The following is a 25,056-nucleotide window of genomic DNA, read 5'->3' on the forward strand; positions in this document are numbered from 1 at the left end:
GCTAATTAAATAAATTAAATCTGATTCTGACTTAATAGGATATGAAAGGGTGAGATATACTCATGGATCCCAGGGCGAGGGCTCTGAAAAGGCACCATGAATCGCGTCTGAAGAAGAAAGAAAGGGCCTCTTAGGTGGGGCTGCACATGCTGGTCTGCATAACAAAGCAAAACAAATATATGAACTACCCTAATATCACAATGGAAAATGTTTGATACAGTAACGCAAGAGTATACAATATACGATTAATAACATGAATAATATCAGTAAATAACCCTAGGGACCAGATTACTTCTTTCCTCTCATGGAACGTTAAAGGTTTGAGAAAAAAAGAAGAAGAAACAGCAATTCTAGAATATGTATATTACCGCGACTGCCAAGTAATAATTTTGCAAAGAAAACTTACACTTTGTACTGAATCTAGAGAATTGTTAAAGAATCATAGATGGGTTCAACTAGTTGCATGTACATTTGGGGGCATATTTACAAGCCGCCACCGCTGCGTCACTTTCGTGACGCAGCGGTGGCGCAAAAGAGGCACCATGCTGTGCGGTATTTACAACGCAACACATCTGGGAGATGCGCCACATTGTAAAGCCCGGCGCGTCCATGGTGGCGGAGCCCTGACGCACAATAACTGACGCATCTCTGCTGATATGCAGGGATGCGCCAGTTATTGTAAATCTGCCCCGGGGTTTCATAGACCCATATTTAATCTGAGCTAGTTGTATATTATGTAACCACAGAAATCTAGTTATTTTCATTCGTTTTAAATTCATTTGTCTTAATAGCAGCGGTGTGAAGCTGGATGGGAACATTCGTTTCAATAGATCAACAGCCCCGATTGTTATCTTTATTTCCACTTATGTAGTTCTTTTTGTGATTTACATGTTTACTTGACATGAACATAGGCTTGCCTTTGCCACGCTTGGAGGTCCAACCACCTTCTCTCCAGAGAAGAGTTGGTAAAGACGGAGCAGAATGGTCTACTCCCCACAGTTTTAACCGGCCACTGGGGACTTTCATGGTCCAACAGGTTCTTGGCCCCCAGGCGCCTTACCACGCTGATAGGTTCATTATTGTTTCCTGTCCGACAAACACACTGACAACTGAAGCTGACAGAAACAAGTCCAGAGTTCCACAATCTGCTGCTTTATTTTTTTGTTAATTCGTGTTAAATGTCAGTGCCCTTTGTGTCTGCTAATCGGGGCCTATATATTCTTTTCATTTTTCCCCTCTTTTTTTCTTTTAACAATGAGGCAGACCTGTACTATTGTTGTTGAGTCTGCACAATACTGTATATCGATTTATATATATAAAAAAGTGGGCAATATGTCTATTAACACCTGGATTCAAGTTTACCCAACAAAGTCAGGCAAACAGGTCAACTGTGCCTGTTTGTCTTCATTTCAAAATAAGCTGTAAAAAGTTCCCCCCCCTGCCGAATCAGGCTATATACTTTTTACTTTATGAAAAAATAACTAGAACAAGCACGACACATAACAGACCATTTTCATACATTTAGGACATAATTTATCAATGTGTTATGATACTTAAGTGTAATACAAATGTAAACAGCAAAGCTGGGCGTCGGGGAGATCAAAAGCAGAGGATAAAACTCTAAATTATTTTATAAAAACAGGAATACAGTGTATTTATAGTGGGGTACAGTGCTTAATTTGAGCCAGAGGTTTCCGGTGCTCATCACCGGTACTAAATGGTCAGCACCGACACTTACAACAGTTTGCCACTTGGTGGCGCCTTTGGTCCAATTTGGAGAGCTGCACAAAAACAATTGTTTATTAACACATTCCTTGATCGCGTCGGCCAACGTGAGCACTACCTTCTGGGTGCTGTGCACGACTGTTGGCCGACGCAGCACCGCCCACTCCGTAGAACGCCCGCACCTCTGCGGAATGTCCACCGTGGTAAATGGGTTAATTCAGTATACTTTAACTTGACTTTAATACCTGCCACCCAAGCCGTTCTTATACCTTTGGAGGCCTGGAAAAGTCTAAAATGTCACAATGCTAGGTGTGCGATTGTTAGAAGTTGTGTTGGTACTCTCATTGGCAGACTAGATGGGGCAATGAGTAATTCAAGCTGCAGTGGCCTCCTGACGAGAGCCCTGGCACTTATTTATTTACAAATTAAGTACTGGTGGGATCCCGCTAACAAGGATAGCTTCTTGAATTGTACTTGATCCACTCTCGGTCCCGTATATGAAATATGTAATTGCATTGATATGATACCACAGTCCAGCTCTATAAGAGATTCACACAGACAAAACAGCAAGAAGCTCCATTAGATCAGAGTAGAATGGCACCAATATCAAGTGTGGTTAAACTCGTTATTGGCCAATCCGTACAAGGGATAATAACACATATTGAAAACACATTTACAAAGGGTAGCTCATATTTTCCTTGTCATAGATTCTTGTACCTTCTAGTAAACTCAATAAATTGTATTAGTCAAATACATATGGTGTTAATATATAACAAATTTAAGTATTTACAGAACAGGTTCTTCATATAATTTCTATTTGCAATGTGACTGTTATGGTTTGAGATTTGGGGTTCCTCATTCATCGGAGGTTCTTCTCTGTCTACAGTTGGTGAAGACGTAAAAGGCCTGAAGAAGGATGTTTGTTACTTAAGCTTCGTAAAACAGTTCCACCTCATCTTTATACTTTTCCAGAACCGCTGGCCGTCTGAGTTTCATTGTTGGGCCTGCAGACAAAAAAAATAGTATTCAAGTATTTTGTAACTGCTGATCTGAGACACAAGCTCTTTTCTAGCAATTTATAGAATGTCGCAACTTATTTTGTCACTACTCAGAGCATTGAATAGCGGTTATTGCCCTGGGTGGAGGGTACTAACGGCCATCCCCACAGTTATGGGCCTGAGCAGAAAGCAGATGACAGCAAGGGCAATTAGCAACTATTAATTTTAAACTTTAACTGGGCAACATGGCTATTAGCACCTGGGCCTTAAAGTTTACCCAACAAAGGCGGGCAAACATGTCAACTGTACCCATTTGCTCTGTTTTTTGCTTCACTCTCTCAACGAATTTAGGATGCAAGTGTGCAAAAGTTATTAGTGCCAGCATTCAGATTGGGTGAGCCAATCTCGGCATTCCATACAGGGTGCTAATGTTTTTTACTTTCACTGTTCCTTTTCTAGGATCACTACTGCCAATTGTTGCCCAATGACATAATTTCACTATTGGATATGGATAGACTCAGACCTTTAGAGTAGAGAAAGCATGCTGGACTCTATTTGCGCACAAGTGGAGGATGCACTGGGGCAGCCTGCTCTCAAATTTTTCAGAGAAAAGGCTAGTCACCCTGGGATGTCTGCTATAACTTTACTCATGGTCTACAGCATCCTTTGCTATGAAGTCATGCTACAATGCAGCTGCAGTAAGGACCTCACTATTCTAGATTTTCCTCACAAAGGTCCATTGCTGATAGTTAATATAGTTTGTATAGGCCACTGGATCAGTGAAAAGTATTGTGAAGTTATGTTGCTAATAGGTATGTACGTCAAACTAGCCTCATCTGTGCTATTACGACTGAGGCTATACTTTAATTCAACGATTGCAGAGAAATATTTTAAGTTGCAATACGACTAAGGCTATACTCTATTAAAGGATTACAGAGAAATATTTTTTAGTCTTGCTGTGGATGGAAACAAATTCTCAAATATTCCCTGAACGGTATGCAGCATGCTGCCAGTACACAACACAATTGCTGCTGCAAATGACAAAACACATAAAAGAATACACTCTGGAGTGACCTAATGGAGTGCCTGTCATCATTTTGTAAGCCATGAACAGTGTGTTAAACAGCAAATTATAAAAATACAGATAACTTCTCTTATTGACCGCTTGCTTCTGAGCTTTTGACAGTGCTGTAGTAATGTGTATACCACGTTACTATTACATCATTTATTGAACTAATTTCAAGTCCTGTTCCCTATTCTCTCCCCTCTCCCCCACTTCTGATGCAGTTAAGGCCAGAACTATTGGCTTTGCTGCTGCTTGTTCTTTTAAGTGGGGCTATGTCGGTTGTGAAATGACTGAAAGAGTGAGACACTGCACATTTTAGTTGGAGGAACAGGGATTTAACATGCATGTGAGCATTATGATATGTTGTTACAAGTTACATCAGAGATTCTTAACCTGTGGTCCGAGGACACCTGCGGGGTGGTGGGTAAAGTGACACCTAATGAGAGGGTCTGCAACTGTTTGACAAAATTAATATTAAAATATATATCACAATAATATATAATATACATATACTAATTAAATAATATTATAATTAATATATTAACATTCATAAAGTATATACAAATCCAGAAGGAAAATAGACAATGTAAACATTTGTTCTATATTCGATTGTGCTTTAAACAAAATATTTTAATATTTGAGCCGTATACTTGTTTTTGTATTGTTTGCGTATTATCTTGAGGTTCAAATCATAGAAATTGCTTATGCAAGGGATCTCCAGCTTTCATATTAACTGGCACCAGTGTGCTATTTTGATATAATATTACGTATTTGTAAGTGGTGTAAAATGTTGCTCTATTTCTTTGTGCATGAGTCAGTGGGTGTGTTATTGAAGTAAAAATTGAATTTCAGCTTTGGCATTGTGGAAAAAATAAGACAATTTATATTTTCTACGGGCAGCTATAAATAAGTAATGTAGTGCCAAGTACCATCTGGTTAGAAATAAGTATGCAATAATAAATTAAAAATAGGTCCATCTAGACATGTTATGGTACTATGCCTGACTTGCAAATTGTTAGACTATGTGGAACGTTATATTTTTTAACATCGAAAAATCTGAGGTGAAGTTTTCTTCTTTTTTCTGAAATTCTATATACCGAACCTCTTAGAAGTTCTAGGAAAAAGTTACTCAACCTATTTTGTGGGGTAGGGGTTCCAGTAGGAAATAGGAAAGAGACATATCAAAAACGAAAATAGGTTAAAAAAACTGAAATATAAACATTAAAATTAAATGTTTGGCATAACTGATACAAAGGCCTGGTTGAAGCAGCTTTAACTTTGCACTCCAATCTTCATTTTAAAAGTTGAAGCCCTTTCCAGTACTAAGCCAAAATGTACATGGAATCACAGATGGATACTTATTTAAATCATTGTAATATGATCAACACTATCCCCCAGATGCATCAAGCATCCATTTTGCGATTCCTCATTAGTGAAAAATAACGATTCGCTATTAAGGAATAGCAAAATGCTATGCAAGAAGAACTCGCTTAAAAAATAGCGATTTCTTAAAATTCCTTAATTGCGACTCGCAAATTGCGAGTCGCAATTAAGGAATACCTCCACATTCATTCCTATGGGCCTCCAGGCCCATAGGAATGAATGGGATGACAATCTCAATTGGCGATTCTCAATTCGAGAATCGCAAATTGAGATTGCAATTTCAAGGGTGCCAGGGTGTCAAAAGGACACCCTGTTGCACCCCTGAAATCTGCATATGGGTACATCTTGCACACACACATGCCCTAAGGGCATGTGTGTGTGTAAAATCGAACTTTGATGCATCTGTGCCTATATGCCCATTTAAATTAAATTGCTGCTTAGTAGAGCACTTACCGAGTTCTCCACCAGTGATAGAAAAGTCCTTTGCCAAAACTGTCCATTTCTGTATTCTCTGAGCATTGGAGGTTGCCTCCGCATTGACTCGATTGATTCCATCTTGAATGGCCTGGTACACAGCCTCGTCCCGGCTCCCCACAATCTCCGACACTTTGGTCGCTTTGCTGCCCACCTCCAGGCAGAACTTCACTGCTTCTTGAGTCAGATTATCGGTGGGTTCGGAAGTTTCAAGGTCAACTGTGCTCTGTATTAGAAAAAAACTTTCAGAATTTTCTAGAGGATGTCTTGCTGTATTAGATAAATGAAGGCGCTGAAGAAGTGAATAAAGTATTCCTACCATTCCGACTAGTGTTTAATAGAACAGAAGAACTATCGCAAGAATGACATAGACAAAAAAACTCTAGAAGTCTTATAAAACAAGCATTTGGAATGCAATATAGCCTTATCGCCTGCCGTAGCGGGCTATACCGGCTATTAAAGGCCCGATCCCGCGTTAAAGACCTGAGCCGAAGGCAGGGACTTTAACAAGGCACCAGGACGTTAATAGCCGGAATAGCCTTGCTATGAAGGGCTATAAGGCTATTAGAACATTCAGCCACTAGAGGGTAGAATGTTCTAAGAAATAAAACAAAGGCCTCTCAAAGCTCGAGTTCAGAGAGGCCTTTGTAAAACATTGGAATGTTGTTGCTCTGCGGGCCTTTACCAGCCCGTAGAAGCATGGAGCTCTCCATCGTCTACAGTGGAGCTCCCAGCATCCAATGTTCTAACAGGTCTTGCGTTTTCAAGAGTTGGCTCTATTGGCATTGTAAATGATACTGCCTTTTATTAATGTGTTGACAAAACCTGCAAGCAGTGCAGGTTTTGTAAACGCATGTCTAAAAGGCATTGTCATTTACAATGTCATTAGCTCAAACTCGAGAAAATGCGAGACCTTAAGCAATTGATGCACACCCGCTTTAGCTTGGGATGTTTAAAGCTAAAGCGCAGGTGTCGAAATTGCTTGAAATAATTTCTTTACTTTTCAAGATATTGCAGCACCAGCTCTTTAGTTTTCAACATCGTAAGCTAAAGCGTGAAAGCCGCGATAGCTTCAAAAGTAAAGAAAATGTAGTTTTTTTCTTCTATTTCCTTACTTTTTAATGGCTAACTTTGTTTTATTGGCTTTCAAGCATATGAGAAAATACATTGCGTACATCGGGCATTCCTGTAGCTCGTCTTCAGGATATCCACCCACCCCCAATCTGACCAATCCAACTTAAACATATGGGAGCCTCGCGATGTCCTTATGGTGCGATCAAGGGGGCAGTCATTGTCGATGTAGGCTACGAGGCCGACCCCGTAATGCATTGCAAAAAGTCTAACTACCCCAAAACACCCCCCACTCCCCTCGCACCTTCCTAGCCTCCCGTGAACCGGTGTGCTAGGATTATGCCCCTTTAGGTCCCTACTTTAAGGGTCATCGTTGGGTAGCAGATCAGGTAGCAGGTACAGGTTCCCTTTGTTTAGTCTTTTTTAAAATTTTTATTTATTTATAAAAGACCTTTATTGTACTCATCCGCAAGAACATAGCCTCTGGCCTACAACCCTAAGAGGGCCGGCCTCAAAGATGTCAAGTGCATGGCAATCCAATCATGATAACACAGCCCTTCAGCCGACAACCAAAGGTCCGGCGGCATAGCTTGCATAAATTATTCATCCATAACTTTGCAGGTCTAATTCGGACAATAGTATCAGTCTTGGTTTTTCATCTGCTATAAACAAACACAGAAGTAAACATCCCTCCCCCCCCCCCAACAACCCCTGGGAACCGAGCAGGTCTGCATCCACTACCAATTAGAGCAGAGAAGTCATTGACTTTAGATCCGCATGCAGCCAAGGGATTGGCTTCATTCTCTTCACTTACAAATGATTACTGTAAGGTAAGCTACATAACACCAGTTCCAGCAGGCAGCACCAATGCATATTCGATGATAAAGGGCCAAGCACCATTAGATCCAAGTTACCGGTGTTGAGCCACCCATCAGTAGGCTCATCAACAGGACTCTATCAACATTAATGCAGTAAGCAGTGCTCACATCAACCACAGCAGGTAATCGTTATCCAAGCATTACAGAGACAACCAGTGCAGCTCATTATTCATCAGTGAGTTTGGATAGCATATATACATTATAAGGGCCCCAAATATCTCTTGGGCGCGAGGCAGCGGGGAGCTCCTCATAGTAGCATGTCAGCTGATCACGGCAATACGCCAATTCCTGCAACCAGGTTTTAGCATCTGGCGCTCGGCTCCCACCCCAACAAATCGCCACTCTGCGCTTGGCAAGTTGTAACTCTAATATCACCAATCGTCTCACTCCCGCCTGCACTCCAGAGACAACACCAAGCAGACATACTCGCGGATCATTAGCAATGGTCACCGACGTCATTTCAGACAATGCCACCGTTACATCCATCCAAAACGCGAATACACGTGCGCACCCCCTAAGCTAGGTGCATAAAGTCAGCCCCATCCAGTCCACATCGCAAGCAGACAGCAGAGTCACGGAGACCGTATTTAGCCAGTTGTGCCGGCGTGTAGTACCATTGCTGTAAACATTTGTAGTGTATGAGGCTGAATTACCGTTAGCTGCAAATTTACCAGTCATAGCACAGCATTTGGACCATTCATCATCCGTCAGTGGTTCCAGCAAACAGACATCCCAACGAGCTCTCGCAGTTACATCCATATCCCCTTCATCCTCCTGCGATGCTCGGTACAAGCACGATACAAACTTTACACGAGTAGTCGTAGTGTACATCAACTGTAATGCGCCAAGCACAGGCGGTTTCGATGAGAAAGACGGGTACAGATCCCGCATCGCAGCACGCAGCCTGACATATGTAATGTAGCCATGGTGCCATTAGTCACATGGTCCAACAGGCTTTGCAACGTAAGAAATTGGCCAGCCGGAAATGCAACTCCCATGGTCTGTACCCCGGCACTCTGCAATAGCTGAAGGGTCCCCACTTCACTCGTCACAGATATAGCAGCATGATGCAGTAACGGCATGGCTGGAGCATACAGCGGCAGTCTGTTCACCCGTCTCCCCAGGTCCCGCCAGGCTTTAGCAGTACACTGCACCGTGTCCACCTCGCCCTACTCTCATATACCGAATGCGGGTTCACTATCATCGCCTTTAAGGGCAGTGGATATATTGCTCCTGCCTCAATCGCTACATGAGGGGTATATGGCGATGCCGAAATCCAATAGGAGGCAAAGTGAGCCTGAGCACACAGATAGTAAAGACGCATGTCTGGCACAGAAAATCCGCCCAGCTCATAGGGCTTGGTCAGAGTGTCCCACTTCACACGTGGTTTCTTACCCCCCCAGGCCAGAGTGATTAGCAAGGATTGAATCTGAGCAAAAAAATGAGGGTAAGGGGAATATTAACAAAATAATACAGAAACTTGGGCAGCACCACTATTTTGATCAGGGCAACCCGGTCAGCAAATGAAAGTGGCAAGCGTGTCCAGCGAGTCACATGAGCCTCCAGTTTCGAAATCGCCACTCCATAGTTAGCTCGTATTATTTCTTGAGGGTCTCTGTGCACCCAGATCCCCAGGTACCGTACAGGCTCCGTAGCCCATGCCAATGGGAATTCCAACTGAAATGGTCGCATGACCTCTGTCAGAGGCAACAGTATGGATTTATCCCAATTAATCGAGAGACCAGAGAAGCGTTCAAATCGTATATACTCCCGAATTACCCCTTCCAGATACCTGCCAGGCTCCCTCACATACAAAACCATGTCATCAGCATACATGGAAACCACGAGTGACCGGAGATGAAAACGTAACGCTGCGGCCGCATGTCTCTGTCTCAGAATACAGGCCAGGGGCTCTAAAACGATGGCAAATAATAAGGGCGAAAGAGGGCATCCCTGCCTCGTACCTCGCTCTATAGAAAAGGGTGCCGACACTCGACCATTAACCCTCACCCGTGCAATCGGATCAGTGTAAAGTAGAGTGACCCAGGACGTGAAGACAAAAGGCACTCCCATTCGATGTAATACCGCTATCATATATTTCCAAGCAACCAGATCAAACGCTTTGGCAGCGTCCAGTAGAACCGCCACCGCAGCAAGTACTGGCTTAAGTAGATGGAGAACCGCAAACAAAGCTCTTTGGTTATTTGTCGTGGAGCGGAGGGGGACAAAGCCAGACTGGTCCGGCAGTACCATAACGGGCAATAACAGAAGTAGGCGCGTTGCCAACACTTTGGCGAGTATCTTCACATCGGTATTCATCAATGACAGCGGGCGATTGGACTCATATTGGTCCTGCGGTTTACCCGGCTTCGGGAGGGCCACAAGAAGGGCTTCACGCATAGACTCTGGAAGCTGCCCCCGATCGAAGGCCTCCTCCAATACCGTCGCCAGATGCGGCAAAAGTAGGTCCACATATTCTTTATAAAATTCAGACGGCAAGCCGTCAGTGCCTGCCTCCTTACCATTCGGCAAGGCCGCAATTGCGTCCCTAAGTTCCCCTTCCATAATGTGATGCATTAAAAAATCCTTTTGACCCTTCGACAGCCTAACCAACGCTAGGTCTTCCAAATATTGCGCTATCTCACTCTCACCCGCCATCTCCTTATGCTCATACATTCGTTCATAATACTGTGCAAAACAAGTCAATATACCGTCCGCATCCGTCACCACCCTATCCCCATCCTTAATTTCTTGTACTCCGCAATGCCTGGCCCAGTGTTCCTTGATTCTATCTGCTAGGCCACGCCCCGGACGACCTCCTTTGCCATAATACCGTGCCCTAGTGCACTTGGATAAGTATTTAACCTCCTCTTCCGCTAATTCGTTATATTCTGTAACTTTTGAGCATATATCAGCCAAAAGAGACTCCTCCGGCTTGAGCTCATATTGCCGTTCTAGGCCTAACATCTCCCTTTCCAGTTTATCCATGGAAGTCCTCAGCGACTTGAGCACTCCAGCCTGCAAACCAATACACGCGCCGCGCACCGTCACCTTGAAGGCCTCCCAAACAGTACATCCGTCGTCTACAGAGCCAACATTCCTGAGGAAATATTCCTCAATTTGTTTCCTCAAGCTCTCACGCAACACCTGGTCCGACAAGGCTCCAGGAGGTAGTCGCCATGAAAAGGGCGCTGGCGCATGCGACGGCAACCACATCTCCACAAGCACAGGCGCATGATCAGACAGCGTGCGAGGCAGATGTTCAGCCTTCGTTACCCAACCACTAACATCTCTCGTCACAAGCCAGTAATCCAAACGTGACCAGGTATCATGCGCAGACGTGTAGCAGGTACCCTCTTTCGCACCCAGATGCTTAAGACGCCACTCATCCACTAGTCCTGATCCATTCATACCATCCCGCACTGCCCCAACCGCTCTTTTAGCTGTGTAGTGCCGGTCATCCTTTCTATCCAATTCTCGATCCAACGTCACATTCAGATCCCCGCCACATACAATCGCAGAGGGAGGTAGAGCATACACTTTGTTCCATAAAGTGACATAAAACTCAGGGTCATCAATATTCGGACCATACACATTTACCATTGTGACTAGCGTGCCACATAGCTTGCCATGTAAGATAATATAGCAACCTTCTTTGTCCACGTCCTCATGAAGAGTCACAAAAGGAATGTTCTTTTTAATCAGTATCATGACTCCACGAGCATATGAGGAATATGCCGTTGCCAATCTTGTCCCCGCCCACTGTCGGGCCACCGTCTCCGCAGCCCGCCCCCTAAGGTGTGTCTCCTGCAAGAAAACCACTTGCACACCATGCCTGTTTAAATACTGGTCTTTTTTGGCCTGTTTAATCCGCGCACATTCCAGGTGATCCAAGAAAACCTTTCCTCCCTTATCCATATGGTCCACCGGTACGTAGAACCTGATATATAGCTAACCAATTCGCCTCCCAACACCAAAAGCTTAGTTCACAAAAACATGGCAAGTTGTTGCATCTGGGGAGCCCCCGAAGTATCAAACAGTATGTCAGCCAACAGTCCCAGATCCCACAGTCCATCCACTTAGTCTCCTCACCCATTGTAGCGCTCTCTACCTGCCAAAACCTCCCCTTAGCCCCCCCTACCCAGATCAGTTATATTCTCGAAACAAACCTGAAAATCCCTGCCCTCTCCCTTCATCCCCCCTCCCACTTCAGCTCCCCCAACCTGCCAAAGGTGCCCCCCCCCCCCAAAAACCCCCGCCAACCCATCCGCTAATAACTTTTGGGGTATTCCCATATGTGGGGGCAAAGAGGGGCAGAACTCCCGTACTTGGAAAAACAGGAGGTGACTGAGCCACAAGAGTGAACATCCCATCTCTGCCACCTTGCACCTGCAACCTGCCACATCTATTCCTCCCAAACATCATATATGGAGGGGCTAAACGCCATTCACCAATTAAATTTTGTCATCATAATATCACATAAGCAGCATATCACAGTCTCAACCTTCGGTTCACATAGTGCATTAACCCCAACAGTGCATAAACTAAACTGTGTAATAGCCCAATGATAGCAAGGCTAACAGTACAACAAAGGAAGGCTGTCCCAACTTGAAAAGTCTCCTGCAATTTTCATATCAAGCACTAAACACCACATCATGTTCAGAATTTCGGTCAGCTATCTTCGCGTTCAGTTCATCAGCACCTTCCTGCGCTACAGCAGAGTCACGCTTCCGCTTCTTCTGTTTCTTGGCGTACTCCATGGCTGCTTTCGACGAGGTGAAGATTATATTATCGGAAGGCGCCCCTATCCGCAGCCGAGCAGGGTACAGAATGGCATATGGTATTTCTTCTGACCGATGTAGTTGTTTCACGCCGTTAAATTCTTTCCGCGCCGCTTGCACAGCCATAGTAAAGTCAGGAAAAAATTCCAACTTGCTACCCTGATATTCTATAGTGCCTTTTTCCCGTGCCAAGCGTAGCAGTACATTTCTGTCTCTGTAGTTCAAAATGCAAGCAATAATAGGGCGCGGAGGCGCCCCGGCACTGGTCTTTTCGCTAAAGAGCGATGTGCACGTTCTACTATGAACATTCGGGACAGCTGGTCAGATCCGAACACTTCCACAAATAGTCGTTCCATAAAATCTTCCATCCAGCCCACATTTGTGGATTCCGGCAGCCCGTGACGCGGATGTTGTTGCGCCGGGACCTCCCCTCCAACTCCTCATTCTTAGCTTGTATAACTGCCAGTACCCTTTCCATGTTGAATACTTTATTCGTAACTGTGGTGAGACCATCTTCCGTAGCTGACACTCTCTGCTCCACTTCACCCATTCTTTGATTCTGCCTTTCAAATTGTGTGGACATATGGTCAAGCCTGTGGTTCACCGCTTGCATAGTGCCTTCAATTGATTGCAATGTCTTTTGCATAGCTATGAGCGTGGCTTCTAAATTTGGCGCACCCCCCGACGCTCCCGCTGTCTCTGCTGTCTCTGCATCTGATGCGGCCTGAGATGATGTCATCGTGGATTTGCGGGTATCAAAGTTAATCTTTGGCTGGTTAAGCACTCTTTCACGCCATCCGATTTCAACAGTGATCAGGCTTTCACGTTAATAGCCGTCCCGGGGCGCCCGGCCCTCCGCAGCAGTCAGTATTATAAGTACGCAGCTTGCCAATATGCCGGCTCAGCAATAAGTAGGCCCCCGAAACTTCCTGGGGGCCGCAGTCTCCCAGCTGTGCCTAACCAGCCGCACCAGACCGCCCTCCGCCCCAGCCAACCGCAGCCAGGCCCAGGAAAGCCAAACGTCACCTCCGCAGCCCCGGTCTTCCTTAGGCCCTAGCCCCACTCAGGTCCATCGGCTCCGACAGAAGCGTAGGCCCGCCGCGACTAGCCGGCCCAGCCCCCGAGCTACGGGCAGCCGCAAGCTGTTCCCCCTTCCTTCGGCTCCGCTCCGGCAAGCACCGCAGTCCGTCCTCACATCCGGGCACAACACCACTGGCCTACGGGCCGCTCTCACCGCCCCAGACACCGGGCAGGCCCCAGCAGACACAGGCCAGCCCCAGCCGCCATGCGACAGAGCTCGCGTCGGGAGAATCGAAGCTCCAGTTCACGCCGTCAGAGGGCTCCGACGCCTGGCAACAGCTGTAATCAACTCCGCAGGTCGTCAGACATAAAGCGCCAACGAAATGTCTGGCAGCAGAAGCAGGATGTCGCAGATTTTAAACGGATTTGAGCTCAGACTGGCAGAGCCTCACATGAGTGCGGCCATCTTGCCGTGCGCCCTCTAGCGCCCCCCCCCCCCCTTTGTTTAGTCTTGTCGATGTCAGGTACCAGTTTGTGGCCACCTTGACCGCTGATTACGGGCTGGGTGATTGGTTCTGAAGTAGATATCACACCACTCTTTCTCTGTCAGGTCACTCCCGAGTTCCCGCGCCTAGCGTTTTTGCCCCGCTGAGGGCGAGGAAGGGGCTGGCAGACGAAGCATATTGAATAGTTCAGAGATAATTTTCTGTTTGGAGTGTTTTGTTATGAGCCATTTCTTGTATTTCGTGAGCTTCCTGCTCACTAGCGGCCGCACATCGGTGTGGAGGAGCCAATGACTGAGTTGGAAGTACTGAAATCGGTTTGGTACCGTTATTGCATAGGATTGTTTTGCTTCCGAGAACGGGAGAAACCCCTCCAGATCGAAGAGATGTCCCACCAACTTACAGTCAGTGACATGCCACTGCTAGAACGCACGCTCCTCCAGCCCTGGTGTAAACTCTGGGTTATCAAATAGGGGTGTTAATGGTGAGGGTAAAGATGTGAGTCCCTGTTTGACGGCAACTGTGTCCCAGACTCGTAGCAATATATTCGTGATCGATGAACCCTTGAGATTTGGTGGTCAATCCGGCCTCTTCAAGAATGGCACCTTCCACAAAGAGAGATGCCAGTGCCGCCATTGAAATAGAAAGGCGGGCGGACGCATTCAGCCAGCATATAACAGAAAAAAAGTGTGGCCGTCAAGGCGTGCTACGCTAGATACATGATAAAAAAAAAAAGAAGTGTTGATTTAGGAAAATATTGTTCAGAGGCTGTTAATAAAGCCTACAGAGTAATAACACATGTAACAAGGTGTGTCCTTATGAGAGGTTACAAGCAGAGAAAAGGAGGAACTAAGGAGGTATTACTAATCTTATTGACCAATGAAAAGCCACCATTTGCAAAGGGGAGGAACAGAAGGCAATTAAAAAGATGGGCAAAAAGTGGGCGGATCTTCATGGCCTTATCCTGAATACAGCATGTCTCGAAGAGTCAGCGCAAGCTCTGCTTTGGCGAGACCTAAATAGGACAGTGGTATGAGTTGCAAGAAAGCCTGAATAAAAAGTTTAAAATGTTGTCAATGTGTCAAAAAATACGGCAAAGAATATTTAGGTCACACAAACACCAGTGGCATAGGAAGGGGGGTGCGGTGAGTGTGGGCCGCCCTGTGTGTTATCACTTAGGGGGGGTGACAAAATTGCATAAGTATCCACCTGACCTTGCTACTCCACTGACAAACACTAATGACAATTAATGGATTTAATAATCGTCTGTGATTTGATGTGATGTGAGGCAGGTCCACAATGGGGAATTACTAGGTCCTGCTCTGTGTACAAATACACGCCCTTTAGAGCTCCTATTTATCATGTGCAAGCAGGTGATAGATGGCAGAGTGGGATCGGAGGGTGTCAGGGAGCAGAGCAGACTCCTATAATGAGGGAATAGGTTTGCATGCCCCCTCCCCCAGTTTCATTAGGGTCTGTGAATGTAGAGCCTCCGCATGGTGGATTGCAGTAGAGGTTTTAGGTATTGAGGTTTAACCACTTGGACGCTAAGGGAATCAGGTCCATTTAATGAGATTTCCATTGAAATGAATAGGCAGTGCATGACGAGTTACCCTTGTCATTAGCATTGAAGAGGTTAAGGCATAAACGGCATCTACAGCATTGTTGTGTAGGGGCAATGGATCGTGTGCTCTAGCAAATGTCCTTGGTGGTTATGAGCGAGAATATTTCTAATGTTTGTGGTCTTCGGTTTCCCATCTGCTCTGCATTGTGCCTGATCATGCCACATTGGATTTATTGTCCCCTGTTTCTTTGTAGAGTTATATCCCTTCTTCAAATGTCTCTAACGTTTTGATGTTTTGTGGAACATTTGCATACTGTTGTGCAAGATCCTTATACCTGCGTCTCCAGTACCCTTGCCTCTCTATCCTCTGAGGTTTCTGTCTCCAAATCCCTTATTTCCTGAATTCTGGTCCGGTTTCTGTTCCAAAAACCTCTGTTTCCTCCATTCCTGTCCTTTGACAGTCCTCGTCCCTGAAGCTCTATACAACAGTTTGCCTGATATGAATGGTGAACTGTAGACAGACTCATTTGTTAAAAGCTGACATTATTGAGAATGATTAATGGAGCGTTTTTCCTGATGCAGAGAACTCAAGCCACCTGATCTTTATAGGTGGTGAATTGACAACAATTCTCCGACATCCTTGCTCCCACCCAACTGCCATCTTGAGGTAGGTATTGCGATCAACAGTGACTCACAACGTGGTCCTCTACCCGCCTCAGTTGTAAGTTGAACCTTACGGTTTCCCATACGACCGTCCAATATAGGTCAGTGTTATCAAGTTAATATTGTAAATTAGCCTTAATCATTAAGCTGAATCTCCAGTCTCCTGACATTGTATAATCTAGGGGCCATGTTTTACCTTCAGCGTTAGTAGCATGGATAGGAACTTCTTTTTATCTCCAATCAACATTGCGTTGCCTATAACTGGCAGTTCCTTCTTCACGGCATCCTCAATTGGCACCGGCGGGACATTCTCACCTCCAGCTGTAATAATCAACTCTGCATGCATGGAAAAACAACAAACATTACTTCCCCAGCAATCCACGTTAGAAATTCACTCTACAGCCCTCCCGTCAATCTCCCCATTCCTCATCTTGTGGCTATAGCTTTCTTCTGTTTCTCTGTTATCTTGCTGTATTTATATGATGCAGTTTGAATGTATGTAAATTCTGTATGGACCCACAGACATGGCATGAGATGTATTCTTACAGGGCATGATTCCAGATATAATTCTATAAACCTTAAGTCCTTCTATTATAATATGCATTTGGTTGTCACTGCCTTTCAATTTAAATAACTTGAGATACACATGAAGAAGCTGGAGACCTGTATTAGAGGGAGAGTAAAGCCATACCATGCATTAACTGAGTTAAGACAGCATCCAGTTATTCATAGGTTTCCACACACAAGAGGAGATGGATTACCCAACCATTTCCATGGGCATTATTTTGAGACTAATTCGATGTAACACCTTGACTACTGGGATGTCTGCAAACTTCAGACACATTGTCCCATGTTTGCACAGACCTTGAGCAAACATTGGAGAAGCATTTCCTTGACATTTCTACCTTGCACCTATGATGTCATACTAGCATACTGGGTACAACTTTTTTATGATGCACATCTTCCCTTCAATAAGGTTGCCAGGGGATTAATCCACCGTCTGGTCGGTCTTCTCCCTTTGTGAGTGGGGTTTAGATTTTCACAAAGGTGCTCCCAGTAAGAGAGCAGTTACTATATTTGCTGAGGAGAAAATTATAGTGCACAAATCAATGGTATATCCCACTGAGTACCTGCCATCCGTAACATCAGCCGCGGCCCATGCAGGTAAGAGCGGTTGGGTGGTGGGGGGATTTCAACAGATGACTTTGAGGGAAAATTAAAAAAATATTTATCCCTCGTTGTCATCGTCTGTCTAAATCCCCCTCCCCCCTCCCGGCCTCACCGCTCTTACCTGTACGGGCTGCGGCTGCGTAAGATTGCTTTGAATTTTCTTGTATACCCAAAATCTAACATTTTATGGGGACAAAAAAAAGTTTCTAGCGTTATTTCTCAAGCTGTAAAAGCTGCAAACATATTATGTTCAAAATAAGAGACAAGGACAGGAGAAAACACATTTATAATAGTAAGAGTTGATTTATTGCCAGTGTCCAGAGCAGGTGGCTCTAAATCATCTATTTCAAGATCATCAGTCTGGTTTCAGGCCTGTGAGACGCACTGAATCCACAATGGCCAAAATAAGAGAAGAGCTGACTGTGGAAAAGACAAGAAACAATCCTAGGATGACCTGCCCTCTTAGAAACCTATAAAACCACAACGCACCACATACTGCTGAGAAGGCTGGATGAGTGGGTGGGAATTTATGGATCAGTCCTGGAATGTATCCTATTCTTTCTTTTAAGCCTCAGATAATATCCAGACTTGGATTGGAGCAATGCAGTTGTCTAAAAGCTATTTGTCATGTTGAATGCCAGAGTGGTCTTCTCTAATCTGCCTTCTGTCCAGAAACTTAGCCCATTCACTTTAAAAATGTCAGCCTTAATCCACTTCAAATTGGAAAACAGGACATCCATCCAGGCCACATCACTGCATTCCTGAACTACATGTTCCAACTGGATAAAAAGGAGTTTCCTACGTATGATGTCAATACAGAGATGATGGTACTGGAGGAGCAGAGAGAAAAATGTTCCCTTTTAAACTGTCTGCCAAACTAAGGTATTAACCTCTTTGATGCGCAAGTGTCTCCGTTTGTAAAGCTTCCTACTTTGTAAAATACTACGAGTCCTTCAAGTTGAGCATTCGAGAACTCTTAATAGTCAATATAATCACTGTGAGGCTGGTATATTGACGGTGGGGGACTTATCCTCTAACGACACCTGACACTCTTATGAAACTATAGCGGATGCCTGGGAGCTGGGCCCTGGCCACTTTCTTACATATAATTATCTTTGGTCAGCGATCCGGTCTATGTGGGGGTATGGTCAGATCAAGACGCCTAGGTGTGAAACTCTCACACATATTTACCCATGGGACGGAGAAGACGGGCATTATCCACCTATAGGATCTCAATTACATTATATACCAACTTGGGAGTCGTTAGGGTCCTTTGGGAATGCACTCTAGAGAGGGATCTTGCACCTTGCTGACAGAGAGTGAGATAAGATCTGCAATACAGTAAGATAGTTAGCAAAAAGTTATGTTTCAATCATACACAATTTAACTGCCTGCACCAGACATATCTGATTCCGGCCAGGAAAGCAAGGCTGTATCCAGGTTCCACAGATGACTGCGGTAGGTGTCAGACACCCGGAGCAGACTTTTTATATATGATGTGGACTAGTTCTGCAATCTTAGAATAGAAAGTATTGACCTTCACTGAGGTATTGGGTAAAACTGTGCCTTAAAATATACTGACCTGTATGTTGGTATGTTGGAACAGATGCCCCACTCATGAACACATAGACAAACTGTTAGGTACATAGCACTGGGACTCGTACGAGCCAAACTGGTAATATCAATGTTTTGGAAAGCCGGACACTAACCACTCGCTCACTGAGGGGAGATAATATTCTTGAAAGGCCTCAATAGAGGAAGGTTGGAATAATCAAATTGGAATCTATATTGTTATCAGTGCAGGCCAAAACTGATGGATGGTCCCCTTAGCCGCTGCAGATTGTTCGGTTGTTGAGTTGACACCGGAGGGGAGGGATCTTGCCCATAGTTTGAACTCTGGGGGACAGATGTGAGGCAGGGACATGCACTTGGATCCAACTCTTCCTCTCAAAAGTTGTGTTGCAGCTGCTGCTTTCCTCAAAGGCTTTTTGGTTATGATGGGGCGCAAGAGTCCTTTACATGCTCTCCAACTGCTACATACTGAAGATATCCCTTTTTCTATGCCTGCTTTCCTAGGGTCTGAAACTTGTTGACTGTTTATTTTCTTAATGTTTATTGACAATTCATGATTCATATCTTACTAAACAAGCATTTACAATGCAACGGTTTCGCCTTTGCAAAAGTTAGAGCTATTGGCATTGTAAATGACAACATTTTTATTTACGTGTTGGTTTTGAAAACAGATAAATAAATGACATTGTCATTTACAATGGCAATAGCTTAATCATGGTCCCCGAATGTGAACATCTGTAATATAATAATAAAAAGCACTGAACAGTTCTCATAATAGTGCAGTAAAAAGTCACATACAGATTTGAAGATTGACTGCTACATTAAAAAAGATATACAATAGTGGACTCTGTCACACAGTTTCCTTAAAAAAACACCTATATTGTCTACTTTCTGAAAATCCATCCACATACACACAAATGCATGAATTAAGTTTTCCAAAGTGTGCCCAGTTTGCTGCCTACCTAAATTGCTCCCAGCAGCATCTCTGTTATTGCTTATATTTCTCAGAAGCACGTGGCTACTTTCAGTGAAGAGCGAATACTGTCAAGTGAAAAAGAAACATGAGATTTCATAGCCCTGGGATAGAATATTTTAAGGTTGACAGTGGTGAAACAGCAATGGTGGCTGCTAAAGCCGGAAGAGAGCGATTCACTCTGCACGTGCCCACAATCGACATCCCAGAATAAATAAACCTGCTATGTGTGTGCAAGCCTGGATTAGGCGCACGTGCCCCTTCCGTGCTAGACATGTCTGCTGGGAGATCTGCTGAGAAGAAGACAAGCATGACAGGCCAGACTGAAAAACACCACCCAAAAGGCACGGCAGGAGAACAAAGATGGCTGACATTCCATGTGAAATAGGATAAAAACACCACATCAGGCTGAGATAGCGGCAGGAATGCAAGTTTCAAAGGCACGAACAGCGTTTAAGGATCCTTGAAATCATATTACGCTTGCACGTGCATCTCTGAAACATCGGTCTTGCAAAACTGTGCAACTTATTTTCGTGGCACAATCGAAAACGCCCTCTACAATACACACAGCCCCAAAAACAAAAAAACGGTGGTTCTCAGATGCAGCAATAGAAAGCTTTTTAACAACACACTCTCCCCACAGACACACGTCCAATTGTCCCTTTGGTCTGTCATGTGACGCTCAGCCATTGCGCCTCCTCGCCCTCTAATCACCAAAGCTTTGAAATTGTCATTATCCTGCCTGAATTAATTTGCTAGTGCCACGTGCCTGGCCTGCTTTGTTTTCCTTAACTGTGGCACAGAATATCGCGACACTACGACGGGGTGATGTACCCACCGGTAAACTGTTCTACCCATTCTTAAGAAATAGCATTAGCATGCTATTGTAACTCAGCATGTGTGTAAGTTAATCTTAATTATTTGGGTATATCAAAGTATTGGAGCTAAAGAGAAGGCTGGGGAGCAAAATAAGTAAATTGGCCAGGATCACTCAGTGTGTTCGAGTGGGAAGCCGGGATTAGAACTCTAGTTTCCATGTTGCACAGTAAACAACTTAATCATTGAAGCGCAACTCCTCCCACACAGGGCATGGTTTCCGTCTGCCCTTTCTTCATTGTTATGTCTAGGGTGGTACGTGGCAGGGAAGACTTTTTTTTCTTTTTCAAATGAACCCCGGTCCACAGTGCTGCAGAACCAAGAGGTTTCACCTGTGTAAGTTTTGGAACATTGCACACGAGTGAAACTCTAAGGGTGGTTGTAAAACCCGTTCCCTGTCATATAAACTGTTTCTCCAGCTGAAATCTGCCATTTCCCCCTGTTCTTCGCGTTCATAATGACACTGCCTGTACATTATGATTTTAGCCGGATATTTTACCTGGAATCGCCAGGGCTTACGAGTGTCCGTCCCTCTGAGACACATTTACGCTCCCCTACACTGCGCGCCTGTCTGTGCCTGCACTCTGGCAGAAATCACTGAATAAATGCCTGCAGAAAGAGCTCTGCGGCGTGCAGGCAGTCACCGTAGGGAACACGTTGTTAGTACTTTACAGCGAATATATGTCCAGACGCAGGCGAACGTCTCCATTTCCAAGAAAATCCATGCGGCGAGAAAACAGCCATTTCCACCTGTTTGTCCTAGGGAGTGCTATTTCTAAAGAGTGTTTGATATTTGCATGCCGGCTTTCCTATGTTCCGTGGAAATAAATGCACGAGGAAGGCCTAGTATTTCTTGGATGGCTGATTTCTCTCTCCCCGTGGGGACCACATACACGGAGTTCCTCAGCAAAACCACCTGCCGGACTCTCCACTGTTTAGGAAATCAACGCAGTTGATAAGTTGCTCGTCCATAACAAGAGTATGTGGGTATTAAAAATATAAACACACATATGTATCTAAACGCAGAACGGTCCCAGGAAGTGAGGCAGCGAGATAGATAGAGACGCAGATAGAGAGCGAGACAGAAGGAAGGAGAGATAGAGAGAGAGAAAAGGGAGGGAGATATATGTTGACGTTCTTAAGAGATTGTACACATTGGTCTGCATAGCCATTAAGTCGGTATCAACATTTAAAAAATAAAAATAAAACAAAAAGAAGAATCGACTTTTGAACATTTTTCTACGAATTCGGAGCATTTTATTCGAACTAAAACATGTCCAAAACATGAAATCATTGTGCACACAGTGGCGATCATACCTGGACAATATTGGCATATTGTAGTCACTTGCAGTGGCGTCACTAGGGTTGGTGTCACCCGGTGCGGGTAACTAATGGTGTCACCCCCTCACAACTTACCGGATGGACCAGCTCACCCTCTGCCTTCACCATGTCCCCTCTGCCTGCACCATCTCTCCCTCTGTCCGCATCATCTCCCCTCCACCTGCACCATTTCACCCCCTGCCTGCACCATCTCCCCTCTGGTTGCACCATCTCTCCCTGTGTCCACACCATCTCTAAACTGTGTCCACACCATCTCCCCTCCTCCTGCACCATCTCTCCCTTTGTCCACACCATCTCCCTTCCGCCTGCACCATCTCTCTCTCTGCATGCGCCATCTCTCCCTCTGCCTGCACCATTTCCCCTCAGCCTGCACCATACCACCCCCTGCCTCACCATCTCCCTCTCTGCCTGCCCCATCTCACCCTCGGCCTGCACCCGCTCCCTCTCTGCCTGCACCATCTCACACTCTGCCTGCACCATCTCACCCTCTGCCTGCACATTTCTCCCCTCCGCATTCACCATCTCTCCCTCTGCCTGCACCATCTCCCTCTCTGCCTGCACCATCTCCCTCTCTGCCTGCACCATCCCTCCCCCTCCGCCTGCACCCCCTCCCCCGCCTGCTGCTCTTTTAACCCTTTCCTCGTCGCCTTCTCAACCCCCCCCCCCCCTCCATGGTTTCTCCCTCACAGTTCTCGGCTTTTCTCAAAGTGACTGAAATAAACACATGAAATGTGCTTTGAATTCGTGCACGCGCCGCTGAGGATAAGTTTAAATAGTCATAGAGCAGAGGCGAGGCGGTAAATGTCACCTAAACTTCTTAACACACCTGTTACGCATTTTCATATTACATGTTTTTGAAATAGGAAAACGCATAATGAAAATAACACTTCATAACACTTTTGTATCTTAAAGTGTAATGCTCTACTTCCTAGCATCCTCACTGACTGAAAGTCACATTTTACAGAATTATATCATTTCAGTGAATTATTGAAAATTAAACAAAAATAATGTATGACACCATAAATGTGGAATATACAATTTGAAACAACTGCTGAAAGAGGGTTATCATTATGACCCAATAGCTATACACATGGATTTCACCAGATCTGGTACCTTAATTGATTGCCTGGGCACCACAGACATGCTCAGGGCAAAATATCCCTGCCCACGTGAATCACTTGGCTTGCCAGCTCCTAGTTGTCACTGGGCATGAAGTATGCCCTGCAGTCATGCCATGGGCTCAGTATGCTGATTGATACCAATATCTGCACACATCCCCCCTGGGCACGGCCACATGGCTCAGTTCAATGGAGCCAACATTGCTAAAGATATGTAACTTTTTTCATCTTCGATATGTTAACACCAGCAACACTTTGCCGACGTGTAAAACAGAAGATAGTCCCAAACAACCCCTTTGTTGATTTCACCCCTTCCTCTATGCTTCTCCATGGCTCTCTAACATCCTGAATCCAAGAGTAATCCTCATCCTCGTGGGGGTGGGAATCTGCCTTCAGACTGACCGCGAGTCTAGTGGTGGTGCACGGCACTTTGGTGGCCGATTCCCTGTTTCCATAAATACCATGTACCAGAGTAAAATGCTGCCAGTACTGTGAAACTTAGTACGGAACTGGCTCCTGAAATCTGCGGCCTGTGCACACCCTGTAGGTCCGAGGTACCGGAGTCTGAATGAACGAACTCCATCACTCATTCGAAAATTACCTGCTCCAGTATGACCCAGTAAACACATGCTAATAAGCAGGTGCAGTACAGACGTCATGGCTGGCGAACTCCTCCAGTGTCCCCCTCGGGGTTCCCTCGTCGAGCTGACTTTGGCACAAATCTGGCGAATAACGACGCCCACTGTCAGTGACGCGTGATACCTGCGAGCTGTTATCTATTGGCAAACATGCAAGTCAGTATGCTGGGAAAAAACAAGTATATCGGGAAAACTACGCACACAGGAATGTCATAGCTGCCAAGGTTTCAGATTGCCATGTGTGACATTTTCATAGTTTTTGTGTAATTATGAGTGACATTTTAACGACTATGAGTAACACTTTCTCGCAAGCAATGAAGACCAGGGAAACATTTAATTATCAGAAATTACACCTATTTGAGCAACAGGAAACTCTTAAGAGGATCTTAAAATTGCTGTATAGCACCAGAAATAAAAGTGGCCTTGTAACCTGATTGGACAGTAGTCACTGACACTCAGCATCGGGCAAGCATCAGGCGAGTGCGGCCTGTGCACACCCTGTAGGTCCGAGGTACCGGAGTCTGAATCGGCGAGTGAGGCTGAAGCTCACATAGTTTAGTCTTGCTCTAACTGGTTGTAACCTATGTGCACAAGGAAGAGTATACAAGACAGTTTTATTCGTCCAATTAGTAATCTACAGCCCTAAAATACCTAAAGCAATAGGTACTCGCAAAATGTAACTTGCACCTATCTCTGGAACGAAAGATGAAGAGCCATGGGTGTGGACTGAGGGGCAGGGTTTTAAAACACAAACTTCACAATACCACATGAAGAAAAAAATATATGAACATACGTCAACTGTCATCGTAATTCCGGGTAAGACAGTTGAGTTCAACTGGAAATGCACACTAACATAGATACCATGTTGGAATAAAAAAGTTTTCAGTTTTGTTCTGTTAAAATGAACGTAAACCAAATGTTGGATGACACTTCCCATAATAGAATCAGCACTTTAATGATTTAAATGTTGCAGTTATTCTTGGAAGTAGTGTTCAGGGAAGGCAAAGTATTAATGCACATACTTAGAAAACGTTGGGTTTCCTTTCAGAGTTTCACTTTATATAGTTTCTAATGCTACTGTTAAGGGGAACCAGAACCACCCCCAAGAGTCTGAACTCTGAAGCCGTGTTTTCAGGTGTGCATAATAATCTCCTTTGATTGGACTCTTTAGCAAAGCAATGCAGAGAACTGCACAAATATTTGTGCGTTGGTTCACACAAGTAATGCGTGAATTGTGTTTAA

At 44.8% G+C, this 25,056-nt stretch overlaps 1 protein-coding gene across 3 annotated transcripts in view; it reads right to left on the bottom strand.

The window, feature by feature from the left end:
- Window positions 1–1,510: 1,510 nt before the first annotated feature.
- Window positions 1,511–25,056, bottom strand: part of ACSBG1 (acyl-CoA synthetase bubblegum family member 1) — a 628,810-nt gene continuing 605,264 nt past the window's right edge. For all 3 annotated transcript variants that reach the window (XM_086959413.1, XM_086959412.1, XM_086959411.1), the window contains exons 12-14: window positions 16,323–16,462; window positions 5,626–5,872; window positions 1,511–2,729 (exon numbers count right to left, since the gene is read on the bottom strand). In XM_086959413.1, coding sequence (XP_086815539.1) covers window positions 2,653–2,729; window positions 5,626–5,872; window positions 16,323–16,462 — 464 coding nt within the window. In that variant the 3' untranslated portion in view covers window positions 1,511–2,652. The remainder of the gene's footprint in view (window positions 2,730–5,625; window positions 5,873–16,322; window positions 16,463–25,056) is intronic.

Source organism: Lissotriton vulgaris, chromosome 2_2 (assembly GCF_964263255.1).
Source record: "Lissotriton vulgaris chromosome 2_2, aLisVul1.2, whole genome shotgun sequence".
Taxonomy (NCBI): Eukaryota; Metazoa; Chordata; class Amphibia; order Caudata; family Salamandridae; genus Lissotriton; species Lissotriton vulgaris.